This window comes from Nuphar pumila, chromosome 7, assembly GCF_984573655.1.
Source record: "Nuphar pumila chromosome 7, dmNupPumi1.hap1.1, whole genome shotgun sequence".
Lineage (NCBI taxonomy): Eukaryota > Viridiplantae > Streptophyta > Magnoliopsida > Nymphaeales > Nymphaeaceae > Nuphar > Nuphar pumila.
The window spans coordinates 107,205,768-107,232,898 of NC_143255.1; the positions used below are offsets into that span (position 1 = coordinate 107,205,768).

The 27,131-nt window shown below is 36.4% G+C and overlaps 2 protein-coding genes across 3 annotated transcripts in view; one reads left to right on the plus strand and one right to left on the minus strand.

Moving 5' to 3' along the window:
* Positions 1 to 26,371, minus strand: LOC149832812 (synaptotagmin-2-like). Of its 2 annotated transcripts, none has more exons than XM_090014732.1 (12): positions 25,764 to 26,371; positions 22,869 to 22,967; positions 22,716 to 22,766; positions 22,371 to 22,494; positions 20,100 to 20,218; positions 19,766 to 19,867; positions 19,562 to 19,636; positions 1,645 to 1,721; positions 1,311 to 1,557; positions 845 to 1,198; positions 614 to 742; positions 1 to 351 (listed from the first exon to the last, which is right to left on the minus strand). In XM_090014732.1, the coding sequence occupies exons 1-12, from the start codon at positions 25,872 to 25,874 to the stop codon at positions 214 to 216; spliced, it is 1,626 nt and encodes a 541-aa protein (XP_089870858.1). In that variant the 5' UTR covers positions 25,875 to 26,371; the 3' UTR covers positions 1 to 213. The 2 variants fall into 2 exon arrangements, with proteins under 2 accessions (XP_089870858.1, XP_089870859.1); XM_090014733.1 differs by lacking the exon at positions 25,764 to 26,371 and adding an exon at positions 23,606 to 23,724.
* LOC149832810 (rac-like GTP-binding protein 6) overlaps positions 1 to 27,131 on the plus strand; it is a 256,990-nt gene that overhangs the window by 76,251 nt on the left and 153,608 nt on the right. The window contains exon 5 of the mRNA XM_090014728.1: positions 3,742 to 3,753. Within this exon, the coding sequence (XP_089870854.1) occupies positions 3,742 to 3,753 (12 nt within the window). The remainder of the gene's footprint in view (positions 1 to 3,741; positions 3,754 to 27,131) is intronic.

The window sequence follows — 27,131 nt, forward strand, 5'->3', positions numbered from 1 at the left end:
TAGGGAAGAACAAGAACATGTCTTGCAATATACTGAACAAATCAGTGAGCTGTATTTACAAGGATTTATCTTTCAGTTATTGTTGGACAAACCAACACTTAAAAAGCCCAAATAAAAGGAACTAAAAGAGAAAGGAAACAACCCAAGTAAAATTCCCTTTACCAATTACCAGCTTTGATAGTGGAGAAAAAAACCATTCAATGACAAATATAATCATACATCGCCGACAGTTCTCCATTGCAACTCGATTTGAATCTTTCCATTTCTCGAATCGATAAGATGGTATTTCTCATTGATTCTTCTGTTGCTGACAACATCAGAGAGATTGATATCAACATAACCCAGAGTCTCCTGAAAAGAAGGGGAAAAAAAAGCCATACTCTCAGTCAGGCACTAATTTCTATCTATTTGTATGAAAATCAGAATCGAAGTATCAAAGAAATGCAATGGTTGAAACCATTCAGAGAAAGCCAACATGCATAAACCTAAAACCTTTACCGCTGCTACTGAAAGCCAAGACAACGACAATCAAGAAAAAGGAAACCATCTTGCCGCATCCAAAAAATCAACATGCTCATACATCCTGAACTAAAACAGCAAAAATTTTATGTACCTTTGAATGCAAGCCAATGCTAGGTGGCCGACTAATGACCTCGACATGGACTCGTTCATTAGTCGGTGGTTCCTCCAGTGTAAAAGTAAACTCCTCCTCCCACCTTGGGTCTCTGTTTTTCTTGATGTGCTGAAGCCGCAATAGGAAAAGAAAATCAGTAAACAATTGAATGCATTGAGCAGAAACTGATAAGCAAATACCAATTGGCACTATACATATAACTGATGATACCTTCGTTTTTTTCTCCTCTCCCTTGAAAAGAAGCCGTATATATGGATTGGTGTGATGCTTGCCTTCAACATCTTGAGCTTCATGAAAAATTATTACGAGCAGACCTCCACCAGCCGGGGTTCCTTCCGGTGCCTTCTCAACTACACCTGAGCCTTCTTTAAATTCACTTGCTAGATCCTCGGACTTAAAAGGCTTATACGTAACATCCAAGGTGATCTGTCCCCGTGACTTCTCATTTAGTGGATCACTAGGATCCATATTTTTAAGCAGGTCAAGCGTCAAAGTTTTTAGCTCATCTGGAGGAAGATCTTTTAACGGAATAACATTCATTCCCATCTTGTCATGCTTACCAACCTATGTGACACAGAACAGAAGTGCAAATATTAAAGAAAGCAACCATGATATCATAAATAGCAGAAAAACATAAAGAAGTTACTAAAGGGGAAAAAATAAAGAAGGAAAATACCTGTTCCCAATCATAAACAACCAACTCAAGGGCTTGAGATTCTGGATCCCTCACAACAAACTTGAACTCCTCATTCCATTCAGGGTTTAGATTGCTATGCTTGACAGTTGTTTTTTTAGATGGAAGTTTATCCTCTGTAAGCTTCAGTTTCACGTAAGGGTCAGACTTACCTAGTAAGTCTTTCTTTTTCAGCTTAGTTGCTCTCGCAACCTTGACATGGAGAATGCCAACAGGTTTCTTCATGGCCCTGAGTATTCATAGGAAAATTTCAGTCTCGGTCACAGTTGATAACAGAAGTAACAAGGTGAATGAGTAGAGAGAATAAATAACGCACTTCACAGGATCCATTATTTGAACTTCCAATGTTTTAGGCCATAGATACATGTTTGCAACCTGGTCCTTAATGGTCTCCTGCATAAGCATGATATTAAGAAAATCATAACAGCAACATCCAATGGTCAAAACACCAATACTCTCTCTTGAAGACCAATAACAATTAACTATCTCCAAGGTCCCCGTTGTCATATCTTGATACAGGGGATGACGACACAAATGAGAATTTTGTTTTACATGCATGCAGAAGCATGTCCAGAAATATGACCAGCCCAATTTTTGAGTAGCCACGGGTGATCAATGTAATGAAGTGCCAAATGAGAGGGGCGATATCTCCAAGAGCAAGCACGAAAGCGCACATACACAAGAAGCCACTAATGGGCAAGATTGCAACAAACCACAAAAAATGGTAAAACACACAAAATAAGGTGAAAAATATATTTCACCCACATAAGGCTTCACAATAAGCTTAAAGAATACATGGGGCCAAGCCCCTTATTTATACACACTAAGGGACTCAAGGAGGGGCTCCCATAGAGTCGTTGGAGCCCCTCCAACGGTCATATTTATGACCGTTGGAGGGGTCCAACGACTCTACGTGGACCCCTCTCAACCAATAAAGAAAGCAGAAAAAAAGGTGAAAAGAAAAGGAAAAAAGGTGAAAAGAAAAGAGAAAAAGGAGCATATCTTTTAAGATATGTGTGTACAATGTGAAAAGACTATTTTACCCCTATTAGGTATTACAAAAGAAATATATATTTATATATGTAGATAGACACATAGGCATATATATATATATATATGTGTGTGTGTGTGTGTAACATATTTTAACAGCCCCCCTCAAACATATGGTGAGATCACCGAGAGTTTGCTAAGGAGAAAGTAGAAACGAGGCGATGGCAAAGCTTTGATGAATAAGTCCGCAAACTGGTACTCGGTAGGAATATATGGCAGTTGAATGGTGCCCCGTAAAAATTCATCACGAACATAATGACAGTCCATCTCGATGTGCTTTGTTCGTTCATCTGGAGCAAACACAATATATAAAGATAATAATTTATTGAAACCGCACAAAAATGCCCTATTTATATACAAAAGGGAGAGCTCAAAAGAGTTGTTGGAGCAAGCTCCAATGGTCACAAAAAGAGTCGTTGGAGCTTGCTCCAACCGCTCTTTTAACTAGTCAACCTAGTGTTGACTAGTCAAATTCTAGTTCAAAAGTGAATTAGAACAAAGTTCTAGTTTAATGAGAACTAGATAAAATAAAATAAAAAGAAATAAAAAATATATACATCAAAAGAATATATAAACACACATATATATAATATATATATATACATATGTATATAATACATATACATACTCTCGTATATATATATATATATATATATATATATATATATATATATATATAATTTAACACTCTCCCTCAAACTTACGGTGTAACAATCGAAAGTTTGCCTAAAAGGAAATGAAACCTGGGAGAAGAGAGAGGTTTGGTGAAGGAAACTGCTAGCTCGTATTTTGAAGTAACATAACGCAGATCAATAGTCCAATGTAGATACTCCTCTCAAACATAGAGATAATCAATTTCTACGTGCTTGGTGCGTTTGTGAAAAGTGCAGTTGTTGGCAATGTAAATTGCACTTTTATTGTCACAACACATGTGTGATGTGTTGGTCACCTAAACTCTCATATCTGTCAACAATCTCTTGAGCCACACCAACTCCATCATGGTGGTTTTCATGGCCCGATACTCAGCTTTTGTTGACAAAAGTGAAATCTTTTGTTGCTTCTTACATCGCCACAAAATCAAATATTCACCTAGAAAAACATAAAAAACAGTGGTTGAGTGTCTGTTATTTAAATCACCTCCTCAATTAGCTATAAGAAATTAAATCTAATGTAGAAGAAGCAGACATAAAGAGACTTCGAGAAAGAGAGATTTTAATATATCTAATAATACGAAAGACTGCTCACATGTGAACAGAAGTGGAAGCATGCTGAAATTAACTAGATGTGTGTATAACGTGTACTATATCAAGTCTAGTAATTGAAAGGTGGGAGAAAGCTCCAATAAGTTGTTTATAAGGAGTAGGATCTTCAAGAGGTTCTCTATCGTCAATTCGCATCTTGATGTTGACAATTTCAAGAGTGTCAACTCTCTTATCATCTGTAATGTCAGACCTAAAAATAATATCAAAAGCAAATTTAGAATGAGATAAGAGATACCCTCTAGGAGAGTAAGCAACTTCAATTCCTAAGAAATATTTTAAAACCCCCAAATCGGTCATTTCAAAATGTTTTTTGGGAAGCTTTTTAATATTTTCAACTCACTATTTGTCTCCTCCGGTGATGATCATGTCGTCCATCTAGAGGAGAAGAATAATTATACATGTATTAGACACCTTAACAAACAAGGCAGTGTCAGTCAAACAAGATCTGAATCTAATATCAAGCATAACTTGACTAAACATATCATATCAAGCTTTAGGTATTTGCTTAAGGCCATAAAGGGCTTTATTCAGACGAAGAACTTTACCCTTAAGGATATTTATACTAGGTGGTACTTTCATATAAACTTCTTTAACTAGGTTTTCATTAAGAAATGCATTTTTAACATCCACTTGAAAGATAGGTCATTTTCTAATTGAGGCTAAGGCAACTAGGATTCTATCAATGATCATTTTAGCAACAGGAACAAAGGTTTCTTTGTAGTCTATGCCGTATTCTTGAGAATATCCCCTTAGCGACTAATCTGGGTTTATATTTTTCAAGTGTTCAATCAATCTTGGTTTTAACCTTATATAACTACCTATAACCTATAGGTTTCTCTTCTTGTGATATATCTTGAATGGTCCAAGTTTTAGCCTTCTCTAGAACTTTCAATTCTACCCTCATGGCTTCAACCCACATAGAATGTTCTTTGGCTTGAGCATAAGTTGAGGATTCTATATATGAATGAATTAATGCAATGAATGTCTTGTATTTGGGAGAAAATGAATCAAAGGACACAAACTTCTGAAGTGGTTTAGAGATCCTAGATGACCTTTTGGTTTGTTCTTTAGACTGATCAAAATATTTTTCCAGTGCACATGGGTGATTTGAATCCCTACGCCTAGAGTATTGCAAATAGTTATTGTTCTTATGGGTTTGCTCTTCATCAATCACATCATCATGACCATTGTCAAGGCCACCTTCTATTACCATTATCAAGGTCACATTCATGAGCATAGTCATTATGTTCTGAAACTAAGTCAAATAAAAATGAATACTCAGTTACTTTCTTAGTATTTTTAAAATCAAAGAATTTTTCATTTTGTAAGAAAGATACATTTTTTGAAACATATAATTCTTTATTTTTAAAATCAAAGCACCTGTAGCCTTTTTGGTTATCTGCATAACCTAAGAAGGCACAAGGGATGGCATGAGGAAAAAGTTTATCATTTTTATCAGTAAAAACAAAACATTTGCATCCAAACACTTTTAGTCTAAAATAATCATGAACTAATTTAAAAAGTTTTTCAATTGGTGTTGTGTTTTACAAAGAAAAAAATGGCCTTCTATTAATGATATATACAACAATCAATGCAGCTTCAACCCACAAATCTTTAGGTACTTGATTTGCTACTAGCAAGGTTCTGGTGGTTTTCATAATGTGTTTGTGTTTTTGTTCAGCCAGACCATTTTGTTGTTGTGTGTGGACAAGATCTTTGATGTGTGATGTCGTGCAAATTTAAATAATCCTTAAATTTCTTTGATAAAAATTCTCCCCTGAATTAGTACGAAAGATAGAAGTCTCATTTCCAAACTTATTTTTAACCAGGTTATGAAATATTTGAAAATGTATAAAAACTTCAGCTTTATGTTTAAGTAAATCTAAGTATGACCTAGAGAAATCGTCAACAAAAATAACATAGTATGCATAATCACCTTTGGATAAGACTAGTGTTGGGCCTAATACATCTAAATGTATTAACTCAAGCGGTTTAGAATAAACAAAGGTTCTTTCATGAAATGGTAATTTTTTTATTTTTACCAAAAATACATGCCTTACAAGTAAAAATTTTAAAATTACAAAATTTTCTCAAACGTGAAAAATATTGGATTTTAGATCCATGAGGATGGTCAAGTCTTTTATGTCATAAATCCAAATATAATTTATGAACATTATAACAAAAAGTATCCTTGGGTATTTTCAAAAAATCCATATAGTAGAGGCTTCCTTTTCTATGGTGTTCCCCAATCAGCTTCCCTGACTGATGATTTTGCACCCAAGAATGATCAGAAGAGAATGAGACATTACATCCATGGCAAAAAAAATGAGAAACTGATAAGAGGTTTAAACTTAATTTGAGAATATATCTAACTTTTGGAATAGTAAAATTTTTGAAATTTTGCAAAATATTTTCAAAATTTCCTACTCTTTTTTTTCAAGAGATGTACCATCAGCTGTAAAAACATTTGACACGCTTGAGTTAATATGATATTCAGATAAAAATTAAAATATTATTATTGGGGGTCATATGAAAAGAACCACCAGAATCAAGAAGCCAAGAAATTTTACTAGGATTGGTGAAGGATGAGACTGCAGCTCTAGTAGATGTCTCATGCGAAGAGGCCCCTTTGAGTAGTGGTTGGAGAATTTTCATTAGTTGAGACATAGATACGAGTGCATCATGAGCTTTGTCATTGAATTTATGAAGAGAACCAACCGAAGCCACCTTCTTTTCTTCCCTTATTCTATACTTTCGACATTGAGGTCTAATGTGACCCAGGGCAATTCTGACATATAATTTTTTTCTTGTCATACTTATTACTTTGCTTCCAATAAAACTTATTTTTATACTCATTCACTTGTTTTCATTGAGGTGGTTTATACGTGCACATGTAATTGCCCGGTCTAGAGGCAACAAGAACGAAGTCATCTTCATTCTTCAAAGTATGCCCTTTAAGCCTATTCTCCTCCATAGTTAACTCTTCAATAGTGTCAACAATAGAAGGAATTTTGTATCTATGTAAGAGTGTCGATTTGGTACTTTCAAATTTTGGTCTCAATCTATTTATGAATTGATAGAAATATTTCACATGTCGAGTGCATCAAGTTGTTTTTTGCGGAGCTCAATGTCTTCGGGAGAATGCCACTTAGGCTCAAGAAGAGAACTCTTCATAAAGTTCAGACAAGGCATTACAATATTCTCTAATACTCTTGTCTTTTTGGGTTATAGTACGGACTTTGTTTTGTAAATTGCACACATGTGCAATAACTTAAAGAGAATACATATTCTTAAGGTATTCTCAAGCCTTGTCGGCATGCTCGAATTTGGCAAGGTTAGAGAATTTAATAAGATCCACGCTATTGACAAGGCAAGCCATAATCTTGCCATATCCGATTTTTTATTCTTTCTACTTTCTCTCGTAAGTGGCTAAAGCCTTGATTTTCTCATCATCTATGAGAGGTATTTCTTTTCCGCTTTTTACCTTGATGAGACCTAGTTTAGGTTCCGGATCAGAACCATCCACTAGTCCCCACAACCCCTTTCCTCAAAAGTGGTGCATCACAATTGAAGATCAAAATACAAAATTAGTATCGTTGAGTTTCATAAGTATGATAGTTACTTTTTCATGGTCATCCATTCTTACAAGGGGTAAAAGAAAGATATAGAGGAGTTGAGAAAAGAGAATAAAAAAGCAAAAACATGTGCACCACACCACGAACAAGAACCACGAGCCACTCTCGTCTTCAAAAGCATGATCACACAACCACTTGAATCACCAAAGAGCAAGAGGTATTTTTCTTGTTCTCACAAGCACGAAAAATGAGGCAGTAATCTTCAAGGATTTAAGAGCATCCAAGCTCTGATACCATGTAATAAAACAAAGTGTGCACAAATACGATGTCACTTGTAATATCACGTATTTTTATACTTAGTCATTTTTCTGTTTTTTCAAAAATTTGGCTAAGTCCAGGAGAAAAATCGTTTAAACCTCGATTTTTAACTGATGTTTTTGAGTCTGAGCTTGGCCCAGGTCTCATCGACAAGGTCGAGATGAGCCAACCGAACCGTAAGAAAGAGTTTTATTTTTTACCTTTAAATTCAAGCGAAATTCAAGTTATTTTTGGGCAAAATTCAGAATTTGATATTTGTGTAATATATTATTGGATGTGTCTCGAAATGTCGAGCACAACAATATGTTACTTTTTCAAATTTGAGTTCAGGTTGGCCCAAAAATCGCATTTTTCAAAAAATGAGCACTTTGTGAGTTTGGATCCGGATTTGGATCAGACTGGATCCAATAGTTTTGATCCAAATTAATATAGATTTTTACTCTATCCAAGACCCATATGAATCTGGATTTGTTCCCGTCCAAATTTCATTTGGATTTTAGAAGATGGATTTGGATCTTAGATCCAGATCCAAATCCATGTTCAACTATTTTATAGCTTTAAATTCATTAAAAAACTTCAATTTGAATTTAATTAAGGTTAAAAAACCTCCCTAGTTAATTTCACTATTTTGGTAACTTCTAGAAAATTATTAATTAATTAATTCTATTTAATTCCGAATTTTATTTTAGGGTTGTTTAGGACATCTTAAAAGGGATCATTATACATTCCTAAAGAGACTTAAGTAAGTTTAAGAAAGGACTTCAAAAAATTGAAAACTTTGAAAAAGTCAAAATATGGAGTTTTGGATATTTTAAAAAAAGAGAGTGAGAGAGAATCCTCTAAGGAGGAAACTCTCCTTTTCCATCCCATTTAGAGAGGGCTGGAGAACGGGGAGGGTATCACCCCCCTCTTGTCTATATAAAGTCAGAAAAAAAAAAGAAAGAAAATAAAAAGAGAAAGGAAGAAAGAGAGAAGGAAAGAAAAAGAAGAGGCAATAGGAAGAAGAAGAGGAGGAGGAGAGCTGCTCCATCCCTCCACCCGCGTTTTTCAACCTTCACCCTTATTTTTCTTCACTTTTTTTATTCAAAGTATGGGTTTTCTCTCTTGAAAAGTGAGAAATTGATATAGATTGGATTTCCATGCAATAATTTGATGGAAATCCATAGAAAAAGTGTTTATATCTATGTTTTTGCAAAAACACATGGAGGATGATGCATGGATGTTCCTCCATAGTTGTACTCTTGTTTATTTTTCATTCTTCCATGCAATAAAAAATTTGTATATGCTAAAACAGAATTTTTATTGATAGTAGAAGTGCTTATTTAAAGGTTGCTTTTGATAGATATTGATTTTCATGGATGATATATATTATGGACTATTATATGCATGTATTCATGTGGTAGAATGATTCATATGCATGCATTCATCACAAAAAGAAATCGTAAAATGGTGAAATCTGAAAATACATAGAGTGTTGGTATGCTTATGCTTTTATATTATTGTTGAATGTGCATATTGCATGCATTTGAAGGCTCATGCTCATGTAAAATGCATATACAAGCATGTAAAAATTTGTATATGCTCATATTCTTCTTTTGAAATCTATATTTTGGAACCTATGGATATATGTATATATTTGGACAGATCTGCCTTATGAGATGATTGGACAGATCTGGATAGATCTGGGCTATTGTCTGTTCTGTGCAATCGAGACATATCTGTCCATTTTGTAGGCAGACAAATTTGGACAAACTTAAAAGAAGTTTCCTTTGTATATATATATATAAAACGAGTCGCTGCTACAAAGATCTCAATTCATGTTCATGGGTATGCTTCAATGACTTTAGATATTTAAACTTACTATTCTGGATTTTGCCAACAGATCATTTTATTATCATAAGATTTTTGTAGAAAGAGGTTGTACTTGAAGAGAACATAAGGTTCTATTTCTACCAATGCTCCACGCTGAAAATGGAGACAGCTAGAAACCATTAATTCCAAATCATAAGGGTTAATCATAGGGGTTAACATATATCAGCCGTGTGTTTGCATGCCAAGCCACTATTTGTGTGTGCAAGAGGGAGGAACATAAAAATACATAAAACTCTGTGCATATGAGTTTTATACATGTGAAGACTGGTTCACAAGCAACATGTGAACCCTTTTTCTTTTCTCATAGCTTGCAAACTATGTCACATGGGTGCGGGTGCGGGTGCGGGTGCGGGTGCGACACGGGTGCGGCACAATTTTAAAAATTTTGGACACGGGGAATCGGCTATATATATAAATATTTTTTTTTAAAATATATATATATATATAATATATCCTGTGTGTGCATATATCTATATAAATTTTGGACACTCGGCTCGTGACTCTTCCGAGTTGTCTCAGATCCTGAATTAACTGAGTTAAAATAGTAGTATAACTGGGTTAGAACCAAACTTGGCTGAGTTTATCATTGACTCGGCTGAGTCTTAGCTACCATGGGAATAAAACATCATCAAGGTATTAATTAAAAGCATTAACTAAAAGCATGTTCTGGTAAATGCATTAAACATCTTTTGCTAAAATTATAACATTAATTAAAAGCATTAAAAGCTTTTAATTTTTCAAAGCTAGATTTGAAAAAGAGAGAGAATTAAATGATCTCGGTGGATGAAAAATGTTGGTACTCGTGGATGAGAATTTATTAGCCTTTATAAGAGATAGAACTCGGTGGATGAAAAGTGTTGGTACTCGTGGATGAGAATTTATTAGCTTTTAAGATTGAGAGAGAGAATTAGATGATAATATTTAAGAATAATTTTTTATGGGGCTTATGAGAGAGAGAATTAAATGATAATTAGCTTTTTTCATGCTATATATATTTTAAAAACTATATAAAAAGATCATTTTTTTTGTTTTTTGCTATAAAAATGGACAATTTTGGACTCGGTCAAAGTTGACCGAGTCCAAAAGTGGACGGACTCGGCCTCGACTCGTTGACCGAGTCCGACTCGGCGTTGACCGAGTCCGACTCGGCGTTGACCGAGTCCGACTCGGCGTTGACCGAGTCCAAGCCGAGTCCGAAGCCGCACCCGTGTCCGCACCCGTGTCGGGGCGTGTCGACTCGGGTGCGGCGCCTCCCTAGCCGAGTCCGTGTGACATAGCTTGCAAACATGTGCACTCACACACGTGTACGTGTGTAATGAGATAGTCATCCCTAGTGTTGTTGGAGAATCACCCTTGGCTGCGAATTATATCACCATCATCATCATCTCCTCTTATTGGCACTCATATGCAAAAGCGAAATAAGTATAACAATTCATATCAGTTAGTGCTTGCCTAATTTTCCTCCAGCTGTAGGTGGCAAACTCTTTATCCATTCCAGCATCACTATGTTGCTATTGTCCTAAGGAATTTGGCTAATGAAGTTTGTATATGGAAAAGTAAAAGTTTTTTTTATAATTGTCCAAGTGATGCTGATGACATGTGTTCATCTCTTCACCTCCCTTTGCATATGGCATACCCATTATTGTTAGCTTTTCTATGGACTTATGAAATAATGTTTAGTTTGAAGCATGGGGTGGTCTGGACAGACCTGGCCCCGACCTGGACATCACCCAAACAAGTGCTGGCAGGCCTGGTTACCAGGCCTGGTAGAACCAGCCGAGTGGGCTCAACTGGGTAGGTCGGTGCCTTTAAAAAAAAAACTGAATATAAAAGTATAAAATCCTTGATGGTTGTGATAGGTGGGTGGCATGTCACACCCAACTGATCGGGTTCAGTTGGGTTGAGTTTAAAACCCAGCCAACAGGGTCGACTAGGCTCAAGTGTTTTATTGCAAAAATAATTTTTTTGACACATGGTGGTTGCTTAGATCTGGAATTTCGATTTGAATATATATGTAAATTTCCAGATTTCGTTATGTGCATGTATACATGTTAAAAATGAAAACTTCCACATGTTTTTGACTTGTGTCATGCTTGAGTATTATGCTTTGACGTGTGTTTCGCATGTACATAAATGCATGAATGTTCACTTTCCCAAATTGAGGTGATTCATGAATGAAGCATGTTTGTGGAATGGTTACATGAATAGTGAACTCATGCTTAAGTATGTTTTAATTCATGCACATTGTTATTCGACATATATGAACATACATCTTAAAAGCATGTTGACATTATTGCATTTATAGCATGATTGTTATGATTTTTGCATATGATGCATCGATGATCAGAATGGATCATCACAGGGCCTGATGAGCCTTGAGCTTAAATGCTCCTTCTTTACTTGTTCTTCATGCATCGCAGAAATCACATTGATATTGTTTTTCTAGATTGCATTGTTCTATGTTTTTCATGGCCTGGAGTCTCGTGATGAGCCTCGCATTTGAAAATACGAATTTGTGGTATTAATTTGGCATGCTGAATTGCAAATTAATGAAACAACTATTAACAATAACATAAAAAAAAGAACAGTATAATGTACCTTCTGAGATGTCTTGTCGAGAGTACGGGACTATTGGAGTTGCGGTTTTGGAGAAACCGAAATGATACAAAAACTCTGTGTGCATTGTTGCTGCCCCTGAACCCGATATTGAGGTTATTTCTCCTGACCACGGTTTTAGGTAGAGTCTATCACTTTGCCTGGGAGTGGTGTGTATACACATTTGTTGTTTTGGTATACCAAGAAAAGTGACACTTGTGGATGGGTGGTCCCTGGTGTCCCGACATTAGATGGTTGGTCTAATATTCTAAAGGTTGTTTCGGTCGAGGGCTAAGTTTGGAACCCAGTAATAAAATACAACTTGTGTGCTAAGTTATTCTGGGAACCCTACTTGACCTCGACAATTCTTACTCGTTTGGTGTATTCGCAGACAATGGTAATAAAAAGTGAAACTTAAATGCATGAACTCAATGCATATGCATGAATAAATTATTATCTTTAATCAAGTCCTCTTTTACGTGCATGTTTCTGTTAGGATGCACACACATTTAAGTTTCACTTTTTATTACCATTGCTCGCGAATACACCAAACGGGTAAGAAAAGTAACATTTGTGGATGGGTGGTCCCTGGTGTCCCGACATTAGATGGTTGGTCTAATGTTCTAAAGGTTGTTTCGGTCGAGGGCTAAGTTTGGAACCCAGTAATAAAATACAACTTGTGTGCTAAGTTATTCTGGGAACCCTACTTGACCTCGACAATTCTTACCCGTTTGGTGTATTCGCGGGCAATGGTAATAAAAAGTGAAACTTAAATGTGTGTGCATCCTAACAGAGACATGCACGTGAAAGAGGACTTGATTAAAGATAATAATTTATTCATGCATATGCATTGAGTTCATGCATTTTCCTGTTATGCATTAGATCATGCATATTTACTTGCTTTTCTACTGGTCTTGTATGATTAACTGCATGATATTCTATCATATTGCATGTCGAATATCTTTAATGCTTATCTGAATTATGTTCTTATTGGAGTAGTATCCCTTTAAATTATTGCATGAATTCTCTTATGTACTCTTTATACTTATTTGTTTCATTAGAGAGACTTGAATGCAGAATCTTGCTTGGTTCTGACACCCATATTTTTCTTGTACCTTACAGCCTCAGGTACCCAGTGAAAGGACATGGTTCTGAAAGAGTTACGAGTACATCACAACTGTTGAACAGATCACTTAGGGACAGTGTGGCTCTACTCTTTCACTTACCCTTTTTGGCTAACTCTGATTTTCTATTATTTTGCACTTGTCTCAGACTATTTAATTTGAATTAATAAAGTTGATTTAGCTTGAGTTTGGTTTGAAAGATGGGGTGTAAGATCCCTTGTGGTTGGTTGAGTTATCCAGTTGGAAATGGAACAGTAAACGCCTCGGGTTTCTGAGAAGACTTCTGCAATTGATTAAAAAAAATCACACTTTTTTCACGGGTACGATTTTGGGTCATTACATCACTAAAGGTGCACAATCACAAAAGTCACTAATGTGCACACTCACAAATGACACAAAGGGCAAACACAATATGTAAAGATAATAATTTATTGAAACCTCACAAAAATGCAAGAAGCGTTCTTGAATACAATGGGAGGAGATCACCCCTATTTATATACAAAAGAAGGGAGAGAAGGAGACCTCAAAAGAGTTGTTGGAGCAAGCGCCAATGGTAACAAAAAGAGTCATTGATTTCATATGAAGTTCTATATGCAAAAAGATGCTTTAATACCAAATTCTCACAAATACATATGATATCATCAAGCGATCACCCAAATGGTCTCATGCATACATGATATATTTAATAAAACATGTATATAATATGCCTATAAGACCACAATCACACAATGAGTTTCAAAGAAACACAATCAAGAAGAGCATAGGCTGTCTACGTGCACAAATCCAACAAATATAATATTCACACGTCCTCAAATTAGGACAATAATGTTCTCATACAAAAATAGATCACAAAAAATTCAAAATTTTTATATGAGAACACATGCTCGAAAAGGATCATTTGCATACATGAATATGTTATCATTCCAAAAACTCATAGATCAATGCTACAAGTGCATAAACACATGTATATACTAGTCAACAAAGAATACAAAAATATCATGCATCCATAGTGCATACACGATACAAATGTATTTTATGTTACAAACCCAAAATAAATAAATATTCAAGGTGCCTATAAGTAAAACAAGAATATCATGTGACACGAAATATGCAAAAAAATAAAAGCAAGAGCCACAAAGGGCTTCCAATAACACAAACACAACGTGCACATGCACAATTCCACCATGGGATAATACAAGGTGCCAAAATAGGCAATACAAACAACCACTAAGTGCAATACCATGCATTAAAGCACAAAAGCAAGAATAAAATAAATAACATTTATTCATAATATACTCACAATGTGAGTTAGAATGCTTTTATAAGAGCATTACATTACAAAGGGGAAATCCCCTATTTATAAGCATAAAAGAGAGGAAGGGATACAAAGGAGGGGTCATGGGAAGCAGTCCAGCTTGCTGTTGACTGCCTTCAACAGTCATATTTATGACTGTTGGGAGCAGTCCAACTAAATATGACTTTTGGAAGCAGTCCAACAGCTAGTTGGACTGCCCCAATAGTCCTTTGACTGATAACAAAAATAAAATAAATAGAAAAATAAAAAAGTAAAATGGCAATGCAGTTCCTACTGGACTGCACCTATTACATCAAAGGAAATGACTGAAATACCCATATGGGTATTTCAGTTTACATAAAAAAAGAATATATATATTCACAAATATATATATATATATATAGAACTATATATATAAATATATATATATATACATATATCATACAATATCTTATCAATAGGATCCAATACATTTTAACATCATGCACTCAAAACTCAAGAGCATAGGAAACTATAGTCCACGCAAAACATGATTATAAACTCCTTAAGGAGATTATCCACACAAAGCATGTATGTAGAAGGCAAGCATCAAACCCTCATAATTATCTATAAAACCACAAAGTTTTTTTTTCAAATAAGAGAAGACCTTTATGACAAAAAAAAAATAACCACGAGCATATTAGCAACAACAACTACGCCTTCATCCCAAAACAATTGGGGTTGGCGATATGAACCAACAAAGAAAATCATTCTGGGTCTTCCACATGAATCCTTCTCTTCCTATCATTTCTATCCAATGCCATGTCCTCGGTGAGGTTCAAAGCCTTCATATCCTTTCCTATCATCTTCATCCAAGTCTTCCTAGGCCTACCCCAACCTTTTTTAACTAATATATTTTCCCATTTCTCCATCCTTTTAACTGGAGCGTCATTAGGCCTTCGCCGAATATGTCCAAACCACAGTAAACGATTCTCTCTCATCTTATTTTCAATGGGTGCAACGCCTACCTTCTTACGTATCTCCTCGTTCTGAATCTTATCTTTTATTGTATTTCCACACATCCATCTAAGCATACACATCTCAGCTACACTCATTTTTTGAATATGATGTCTCTTGGCAGCCCAACATTCTGTACCATATAGTAAAGCGGGCCTAATAGTCGTCCTATAAAACTTTTCATTCAACCGCAATGGCATTCTACGATCGCACAACACTCCAGTTGCACTTTTTCATTTCATCCACCCAACCTTTATCCTATGATTTACATCTCCATCAATTTCTCTATACTTTTGAATGATAAATCCCAAATATTTGAAACAATCGTCCACCGGTATTTCTTGCTCACCAAGCTTTACTACACTCCCATCACTATTTCGTTGCTTACTAAACCGACATTCCATATATTCTGTCTTACTCTTACTCAACTTAAAACCTCTTGCTTCCAATGTTTGTCTCCATAATTCTAACTTAGCATTAACCCCAACTCTAGACTCATCAATCAAAACAATATCATTAGCAAACAACATACACCACAACACATTTTCTTGAATTGATCTCGTAAGTTCATCCATCACTATCGCAAATAGGAAAGGGCTTAAAGCAGATCCTTGATGTAACCCAACCGTTATCGGAAAATTGGTTGTCACCCCTCCACAAGTGCGGACATTGGTTACTACTCCTTCATACATATCTTTAATTATACTAATGTACTTGAGAGAAACACATTTCTTCATCATTGTCCACCAGAGAACGTCCCTAGGTACTCTATCGTATGCCTTCTCCAAATCAATAAAAACCATATGCAAATCTTTGTTCCTCACTCTATTTCTCTCAATAAGTTGTCTAAAAAGATGTATAGCTTCCATAATTGATCTTCCAGGCATAAAACCAAATTGATTCTCCGATATCATGACAACCTTCCTCAACCTAGACTTAATCACCCTCTCCCAAAGTTTCATAGTATGACTCATGAGTTTTATACCACGATAGTTTGTGCAATCTTGTATATCACCCTTATTCTTATATAGAGGCATCAAAGTACTCTTCCTCCACTCATTAGGCATCTTATTTGTCCGCCAAATCTTGTTAAAAATATTTGTCAACCATTCTAAACCTTTCTCTCCCAAGCATTTCTAAGCCTCGATAGGTATACCATCTGGACCAACTGTCCTTCTTGATTTCATTTTCTTCAAAGCCTCTGCAATTTCTTTCTTTTGAATCTTGCGCATGAAGTCACGATTCATCTCATGAAAAGGAATGGACAAGTCTCCAAGATCATGAGCATGACTTCCATTAAATAGCTTATCAAAATAATCTTTCCATCTCTCCTTAATCTCCTCATCTTTGACTAAAACCCTTTGTGTTTCATTTTTAATAGATCTAATCATACCCAGATCCCTCGATTTCCTATCTCTCATCTTTACAAGCCTATAAATATTCTTCTCGCCCTCTTTGGTATCCAGCTTGTCATAAACCTCCTTATATAGCTTATCCCTCGCGTTTCGAACTATTTTTTTAGCTTCCTTCTTTGCTATCATATACTTCTCCAAATTTTCATCATCACGACTCTTACTTAGATTTCTATAACACTCTCTTTTAACCTTAATAGCTAATTTGACATCCTCGTTCCACCATGATGTATCCTTACCTAGCGATGCACCGCCTTTAGACTCACCCAATACCTCCTTAGCCACCTTTCTCATGCCACCCGCTATCTTATTCCACATTGATTCTGAATCCTCCTCGAGACACCAATCAGCTTCCTTAACTACCTGCTCTACAAACATTCTTTGTTTAGCTCCTTTTAGTGCCCACCACTTAATTCTAGGATTTATCGTATGTCTATCCCTTTTGCAACATTGTTTAATTCTAAGATCTAAAATTAAGACTCTATGTTGTGTAGCTACACTTTCTCCCGATATAACCTTACAATCGATGCAACAACCCTTATTTCTCTTTCTAAGTAGGAAAAAATCTATCTGACTCCTATTAACCCCACTTTTAAATGTTACTAGGTGAGACTCCATCTTCCTAAACCAAGTGGTTGCTAAGATCATATCATAGGACAACCCAAAATCTAAAATCCTTTCTTCACTTTTGATTCTTTCTCCTATACCATAGCCTTCATGGATACTCTCAAATACATCCCTACTAATGCCTACATGTCCATTAAGGTCACCGCCGATGAAAAGTTTTTCACTATAAGATATCCCTTGTACTACTCCATCTAAATCTTCCCAAAATTGATGCTTAATGGAATCATCTAAACCTACTTGAGGTGCATAAACACTAATAATATTAATAATATTTGTACCTAATACTAATTTAATAAGTAAAATCCTATCACCCTTCCTACGGACCTCAACTACATTATCTATAAACTCACGACTCATTACAATCCCTACTCCATTCCTATTTCTATTTATTCTTGTATACCAAATCTTATATCCCCGAGGTTTTATCACTTTTACCTTCTCACCTACACATTTGGTCTCTTGTAGACATAAAATATCAATCTTTCTCCTACACATAACATCTACTAACTCTACCAACTTACCAGTTAAAGACCCTATGTTCCAAGTGGCTAACCTAATTTTATGGTCTTGGACTAACTTCTTTACCCCCACCCGTCCAACAAAGTGAGGGAACCCTTGTCTATTTGACACCACACCCGGGCACCGGTGTGACGCGTCGCTTCCGGGCGACGACCTAGCAACCCTTACCCATGTATCACTACCTCCGAGCCTATAGAGTATAGTGTGTCGCTTAGTAGGGAACGCCCCAACGAAATTCTCATATTGGTTCATATTCATAGGGTATGACTAGGTTTTTATGTTGGTTGTCACTGTCCTACCGCAACCCTCCTCCTTTATCCGGGCTTGGGACCGGCAGTGTATAACTAAAAAGTTATACAAGAACATATTAGGTTTAAAACAAATAGAAGAACACACACCAAAGGATAACAATATCTAAACTTAATACAAATGAACTATTTATCAATGCAAAAACAATTTAAAACCACGACAAACCAACATCAAACTTAAAACAACATCAAGTTGAAAAAACAAAATAAACACCAAAGACATTCCCTTTATAAAAAAAGAGCTCACCAGAAATTTGGGCAAAACAACTTATATTTTTTAAAAACAAGGTCATAAGGGATTTTTATAAAAAATTTACAACAAAAGAACTCTCTCTCACACACACAATGCATGAGAGTACAAAAAACAAGAAGATTTTTTGGAAAAACATTCTAAGGGAAAAAAAATTGAGATACATACCTCGATCAAGGACAACTTACGAAGCACATAGTCAAACCAAGAGGATCCCGAGTCCATCACCAAAAGAGAACACAAAGGTGATCTTCCCTAGCTTTGGTACCATGTCACAAAGTGGCACAAAACCCAAGACACAAACAAAAGACAAATAAGAAGAACAAAAGCATAGACATAACTCATTTGACCATAGATAAGGAATAACATGTTTATAATTCATAAAAATACCAACAAATAAAATTATTATTATTATTAATGATAAAGTAAACAAAAATTACATATAAACCTCACTACAAAACACACACACACAATATGCATAGTCATCCTCTCTCAAACTCACAATGAAGCATAAGCCTCATATAAAAAGCCAAGCAAAATACTAGCCATTAGAATGGTCTAACGGCTAGTAGACTCCAACAGCTAGTCTAACGGCTAGTTGGACTAGCAACCAAAGATACAAAAAAATTAAAAGAATAAAAATAAAAGAAACCTAAAACTAACCTACAAGTATACTTAAGTATATTTATCCTAAAATACATGAAAACCTAAAGTATACCTCGAGTACAAGACTACATAAAAAGAAGAAAATACCTAAAGTACACTTAGGTGTACTTTGATATATACAAGACAAAGATGATTACACGAAAAGACTACATATATCTTAACACAACATGCATCCCCACAAGAAATACCTAAACCACAAATTCTATAATCAAATTCTCTTGCAGTATCTGGCGATAACCACCAGCAGTATTTGAATTTGAAATCCTAGAAAGGAAATTAAGCCACCCAAATAAATATGGAAATAACAAACATCACCACATGCCAAAACAAGGAACCCCAAAAATAAAAGCAAAAGGTCAAGCTACCTGAACAAATCTGTAAAGGCCAGGGATTGACATTACATCTGCCCCAAGAAGTTTAAGCCCAAAGTCAACATGTGGCTACAGCAACAAAAAATAAACCAGTTAACCTTGTGCATTTGGTAAACAAAGGAGAAAAGGCAAAATGGAAAATTAAAATATGAATAAATATATTACCAACAGTATCTGTCAGAACGAGTTACAAGATACCTTCTCCATTAGAGACACAAGAATGTTTGCGAAACAAGGAAATGTATTCACCAAAGGCTTCAACGTGATACGTGGAGCAGCAAAGACTTGCAAATCCACCAGCTGAAATTGTCCAATCGAAAACAGTTAATATCAGCTATCCTTGAACAGAGAAGTAAAAAAACATTGGCAGTACACAGTTTTGACAGTTCTGGTCATTTTGTGAACCTAAATATTCAAAATAAAAAGCTAAACCCTGCTATGCCACATGGGTATTAAAGAAGACAAGAAGTTGACCAATATTCAGGTACAGTGCCACTATTAATCCACTTGTACGGTGAGATAATGGAATAACCTGCACAGATGCTTTTAGCCCAAATGCTTTCACTGCCACAATAACATTAGGGTTTCCTGCCCATTTAAATGACGGCTCCATAATCAGCTCCTTCTCGTCGGTGGCATAAACTTTCATTCCTAAATAATATTCAAAATACAATATGAGTAACAGAGATAAGGATATAGTCTGATCATTAAAAGAAACAGGAATGAAGAGATGAAATAGCTATTCTAAAGAACTTAAATACTATTGAATTTTTGAACTATTCCATGACGAAGACAAGAATGAGTCACATGCAGAAAAAATTACCTATGTTGTCAAACTAATAAATTGAAGTGAAAAGATACACTTAACATAGCAAAAAGAGACAGTAGCTATGGTACCCGGACACTCCATTTTGTGCTCCGTATCCGTGTTGACACGTGTATCCCCGCATTGACACCTGGACACACCATTTTACCCTCCGTACATACAAGTTTGAATTTAATTTATAATTTATAATTTATAATTATATATTCAGTTAATAACTTTATATTTTCAGTATATAATACATATTTTTAGATATAACATATATATTTAGATTATATTCAGTCTATTTTAAAATTATTTTGTATTTATGTGATATATATATATATATATATAGTTGTGTCCCTGTACTCACATTTTTTGGAATTGTCATGTTGTACCCTCTGGATCTGTACCAGTACCCAGGTGACATAGGACAATAGCATCATTTGTTAGAATATATATATATATATATATATATATATTTTTTTTGTGGCTGTAATATGTATTACCCTCCAGGGGTATTTTGGTCTTTTGACCATTGTAATAGGTATCGCCCATTAGGGGCCTTTTTATTTTCTTTATCTTTATCCTTTGTTATATTGTCAAGGGCATTTTTGTCCTTGACAATATAGCACTTTTATAACTGTTGGGAACTCCCAACGGCTAGATTTCTAGCCTTTGGGGACCCCGCAGCAGCCATATTTGGGAGCCTCTCACTCTCTCCTGCCCTTGACAATATAGCACTTTTATAACTGTTGGGAACTCCCAACGGCTAGATTTCTAGCCTTTGGGAACCCCGCAGCAGCCATATTTGGGAGCCTCTCACTCTCTCCTTTGCCCATAAATATGGGCCTTGAGCCCCTTGTAAAGTTATGCATTTTGAGTGCATTTACCATTCAATAAAGATTATATTTTTATGTGTTATGTGTTCCCCTAAGCCCCTAAGTGGCTATTGTGCTTGTGCCCCTTTTGTGGGTTTGTATTTGCCTCTTGTTTGAGGTGTGTGGAGACTTCTTGATCTCATTACATCATTAATTCACTAAGGATACCACACAAAATATTGAAGAACAAGCTTCATAAGCAACACAGTGACATGACACATTGTTTTCCAAGGCATTGGATGAGACATGTTTAGAAAGAACTGAACGAGATTTTCTTCACAACCAAGTATGCCATCCTTTTTTCAACTCTTACAAAATAGAAAAAAACAGAATTCAGCACTCTGGCTTGGTTGCATCTTGAAGAACCCAGCTAAGGGGGTGACATCTTCATGATGATCCTTGTCCATAATGGGCAGAGAAACTCAGCTGAACGGCCAGTTTATATAAGGACAAACTGTGACTTGAGTTGCAAACTGGCCAAGTTTGTCCTGCAAGCTGAAGCCTGCCTGACCAACTGGCCAGGCTGAACCTAGCAGACACCACATTTTCAATGTGAACCTAATGTATGATAAATAATAAATATACTCCAGGTTAAATATAATCCAGGCTAGGCAAGCCAAAATAGGATCAGAAAACATGTGTGAACCCAACGTTAGTCAACCCAGGCCATGTGCAGCATACCCCTGAATGGAACATCAAAATTCCTCCACTCATCAGTTAATTGAAAAGGTCCTCAAATATTTAAAAGGTAAAACAGTGCCTCCTGCCCACAAGGGCTCTGCTCATCTGATAGGGGTGACTTGTGAACATCACCAAGTTGATGGGACGTCACAAGTTCGAAACCCACAGGGGGCATCCTTTGCACAAGGTCGAAGCTGGGTGTACTCCTCGGTGGACAGGGGAGACCTCAAGGGTTTTACCAATCAGAGGCCAGCCAATGTGTGGTTAATCAACTTAAACCACATAGACACAAGTACTTATCCTGGAACTGGCTTTGAAGATGGTTGCAGGCAGCTAAAGAAGAGTTCTAGCCCAATCAAGACAATTTTGAAGCAAACCCAAATTAGACCAACTGGCAAGATGTCATATGAGGAAAAAACTACAAATCGAATAAGCTCACCTTGAAAAGTTGGTGGAAGGGTGCCCAGCGTAAGAGTTTCAAACTCAACCGAATCAATCTTGAACTTTGGAATCTGCTCGGCAATAATTGGCTTTGAAATCTCCCTTACCATCTTACATACAGCCTAAATTGAAAAAAATGAAAATTACAAGTAACACCAAAAAGAAACATATAAGTGAAAATAAATTGTGTACAACCAAATATCCAAAATAATGGTTAAATTCTTAGAAAAAGCCTGTCATTGCCTAAACACTCCGAACTTACTGAGATGCAACCATGATAATCAGAAAGGAAATCCTATAAAAGATCTTATGTTCCTGCAATCAAAGGTACAGGCAGCAATACCTTATCCAAATATGGCCACATATTCGCAAGAAATTTGTTCAGCCAATCAACCTTTATGAAACAAGTTGAAGAAACTTATCAGCAACCAGACTGTTCAGCTCTATCACAACCATTTTGGAATACTAACCATCACATAGTAAAACCTATACATACTCGATCATAATCAGGATTTTTCACCCATAAGGGTATTTCTGGGAGCATGCGCTGCAAGGATTTGGAGTCTTGTTCAATAAGAGGCCGGACTATAGGATCCTGTTCAGTCGATGAAAAGCATCATATTAATGAAGTTGCAAAATGTAAAATTAAAAAGAAAGAATAAAAAACATATACAAGGACTGATGTATAGGTAGGAAAAAAAAAAATTGAAACCACATAATAGATGCTCTAAGAATTCCTTATACTCCTAAATCTTTACAATTTTTCAACAACTACAAGAAGTCCAGCAAAGTGTACCTTAATTTGCACAATATTATAGGATATGTCAAATGGATGCATTTTGGTAATTAAACAACCAAGAGGAAAAATGACCTTTTTATAGATTTTGATGATAACAAAGATCAATTCTTTGTACACATGGAAACATGGAAGTATTTCTTATGCAAAAGCTACATTAAGTTCACAAGCTGTTTCAACTCATAAAAGTAGAAGATAACTGCTGATTGATGATGCATGCAAAGAAAAATACAAACTATCCGCACCAATTTTCATGCTTCCAAGGTCTCCCCAGAAATGATGAGAAAAAATAATAAATTAGTTAACATACTGGTCCAAAAAACTCATGAGACGAGTCTAGAAGAGGAGAGAAGAAAATTTGAGGAAAGGAATCTGACTACACAAGGAAACTATATGCTATCAACATCTATTCCAGAAAAGAACATCCTACTACATACTTCACAAATCATGCACAGGAAATGATCAGGATCTGAAAATAGGAAATCAAGACCCAGTTTAAGAGTTGGATTGCTGCAGCACCAATTCCCCATGATGACTACTATAGCACCATAAAGAACCTTGTACCCATACCCATATCATGCCTGATCTTCAACCTCACTCGCTGCAAGGTAACCCACACTCACAAATTTAAAAAAATGAAAAAAAACTATGAATCCATACTGGTGTCAGGATTGTGTTGTACTATGAACACTAACCAAGAAAAAAAGAAGAAAATAAGTAGAAAGAACAAATTTGGTCTTCCTTTTGAAATTATGTTTCCAGATCCCCCTACTAGCGTGACATAACTCTAGGCCATTAGTACACGAAAAATCCAACTTAGAGACCCCTGTGCCAGTTACAGTTACATATATGAGAAAACAAAGTTGAGCAGTGAACCACTGAACCTTACGAAGATAGACATCATAATGATACTGCAGGAGCTGTACAAAGATTGAATGGCAGTGGAAAAATAACTATGACCATCAAACATGCAAAAACACATCCTCTCTAACCAAAGTTGAAAACTAGATACTCGAAAGTATAAATTTAGCATGTGATCAAGCTGAGAGAACAGTTTTTACATATCAAGTGTCAAAGAAACAATCAGCTAAAATGGGTGCCCAACCTGGTGTTCATTGCTTAACCAAGCCATTCCGTATCCATTGGCTTGGCCTAGTGATGCAGTAATAAGTGGGTCAGTCAACCAGGCCAACCTGTTTTACATCTGACCCAATTCGATTCAGGCAGGCAATGGTTCAATTCAGAGGGTTTTCAAACTATGGTTCTCCATCAACTCCATGATCCTAGTCCTCATGTAACATACAAACGGTTGATATGCCTCCCTCCATATAGAATGAATTTAAGAAATTTTTGTCTAACGAGACCCCAAAAGACACTAGCCCCCAAAAGGATAATCCTCCTCTTATCTTGGACTCGGATTACCTTCATCGGGATCCTACAATTACCAAAAAAAGAAGACGTAAAATCATATCACTTACATTCTTAACCCAATCCAAACAACATAGGCACCACCTAATACATATTCCTTTGCAAACACTCGAGGAGCTGAACGGCCAGATTGTCCTTCAAGATGTTCACTTGTACTTGCAGTATCTTTCATTTTTTTCTTACTAAAAGATGGGGGGAATATCTACATCAACATATCTGATACCAAAAGAAATTCTATTGTTCAACCCCATATCCTCTAAATGCTCATGAAAACAAATTGATCTCCTCAATATATCTACCAACTCCATCCACTAACATCTAACGTCACCGAATTTCACAATTCAAAAAAAAAAGCTCTACTATTATCAGCATAATCTGCCATCCCCAGTCCCCTGTTACATGTCAATCCAAATCCCAAAAAGAACAAAACTAAATGAAGGGTGGGGGAGACCTCTTCTTTCAAATCAAAACAAGCAACGCTCAACTATTTTGGGTCTAATAAAACTTGGATGAACATTTTTAAGAAAAAGGTTTTAGATCTCATGAACCTAACCAAAGTAATTTCCACGCAAATTCTGCACTTACAGACTTCGCCATCAACAACAACACCCCAAAAAAGAAAAGAAAAAAAAAGCACGCACTAAAGAGCTAGATAAGCGTCTAACAAAAGTATCAAGTAGGTACAAGAAAACATAAACTTAAGAACAAATATACATATTCAAACTAGAAAACAAAAGTACATGTCCATATCCCAGTAGATAGCCAGATTATCACATAGAAATGCAAAAGTGTGAATTCATCGTCAAGGATGAAATCTATGGCCAAACACAAGCAAAACAATTATGATTCCCCCGTGCTGACATCAACACCAACAATTCAGTCTTTATGGTCGCCGATATGAAAAAAGGAATAACATAATCCACGACCAAAATAGTGATCCCCGCCAGCATCAACGACTTAGGAGCCCAAGAAAAAACTCTCCAAAATTCCCATACCAAGCATGCCACCAAAACTATACGAACTCAAGCCGAAGTTTTTCTCTCACAAGATGCTGCAAACCAAGCATGCAGAAACTCCCACTCCCCAAACCAAAAACGCAGCCAAGAAGAACCCCAAATCAAGAATTTCAAAGAAAACGAGAAAAAAACAATTCGAGCAAAGGCACACCTTCACGTCAGTCGGTTGGAAGAACATGAACATATAATACCCAACAACAAGTCCAACCGAAATCCCCACACCAAATCCGGTTAAACCCAACAAAGAACTCACAAAACCCATTCCTCCTCCTCCTCCTCCTCCTCCTCCTCCTCCTCCTCTCTCTCTCTCTCTCTCTCTCTCTCTCTCTCTCTCTCTCTCTCTCTTTTCCTCTCCCACAGTCTACCGGAGTCTCTCCCTCTCTCTCTGATCTGAATAACCAATCTTAGCTAGAGAACCATCTTTGCTTCTCCCCACGCTTAGGCCTCCAGTCATCAAATTTGCCTTCACTAATTGAATCAGATTTTTTCAGAATATAACGTGATGGTGTCGGTAACGCGTGAAGAGTGGTGGGGATGGTGGTGGGGGGGTCTTCTCAGGTCAATTGATATAACACAGTGTTATGAATGATTTCTTTACGAGATGATTGAATTTTAAATAGGCGGTTTGAAAACTCAGCTTTTCCTGTGCCCTTATCCGCTCACTAATCCCCTTCATGGGTCCAACAAGGCATCATCACTTGGCTTATATGGGTGTTTATACTCTCTATCAATTTTTCCATTTTTTTTTCTTCCACAGACAAAGCTGGGGTTAGGCAGACCCTACCAGTTATACAAGATACCATTTGGGGTTCCAACTTGCAACGTCCCAACACAAGGTGCCAGACAAGCAGAGCCCCATTGGTATCGATTTTTCCAATTGATCATGTAGTATCCCTTGGTTATGACTACTGCCATAACACGGGGATGACCCAAATGACAAGGTTCAAGCTTGCTGGTGCTTTTCTTTGTTGAGTTGAACCAGTGGCTGTTGGAACATGGGTCCAATAAGGTTATGTTTGGGAGCCGGTGTCAAGTTGAACTGGAGGCTGTTAGAACATCGGTCCAACAAGGTTCTGTTTGGGAGCCGTTGTTGGGAGGAACATCCACGGGTGCATCCCTGCTCTGCATCGGACTTAACTAGACTTTCGAGTCAAACTCGAAAATGGCTAGCTACAGTAGTCAGTCAGATAAAGCTTTTGGGTGATGATGGAAGTAGATTTCACAGTAACATCCTTACAGAGATGGAGATGAACTCCGGATTTTACAACATTATCTGTCTTTTGATCTTCCCTTTCCATTTCAAAACTGGGGCACCAAACAGCGGGAATCGACAGTAATTCCGTAAATCCTCGTTGCCTGCAAATGGGTCAGATTCAGTAAGGAAGTTTTGCAAATTTGGGCTGTTCCGGATCCTAACTGTTTGCATCTGCATCTCTCAATGGGGGGCTTCCAAGTTCCAAACAAAAAAACTAGTAGGAACAATCACCTCCCTAGGGGTACGTTTGGAAGAGAGAAAAAC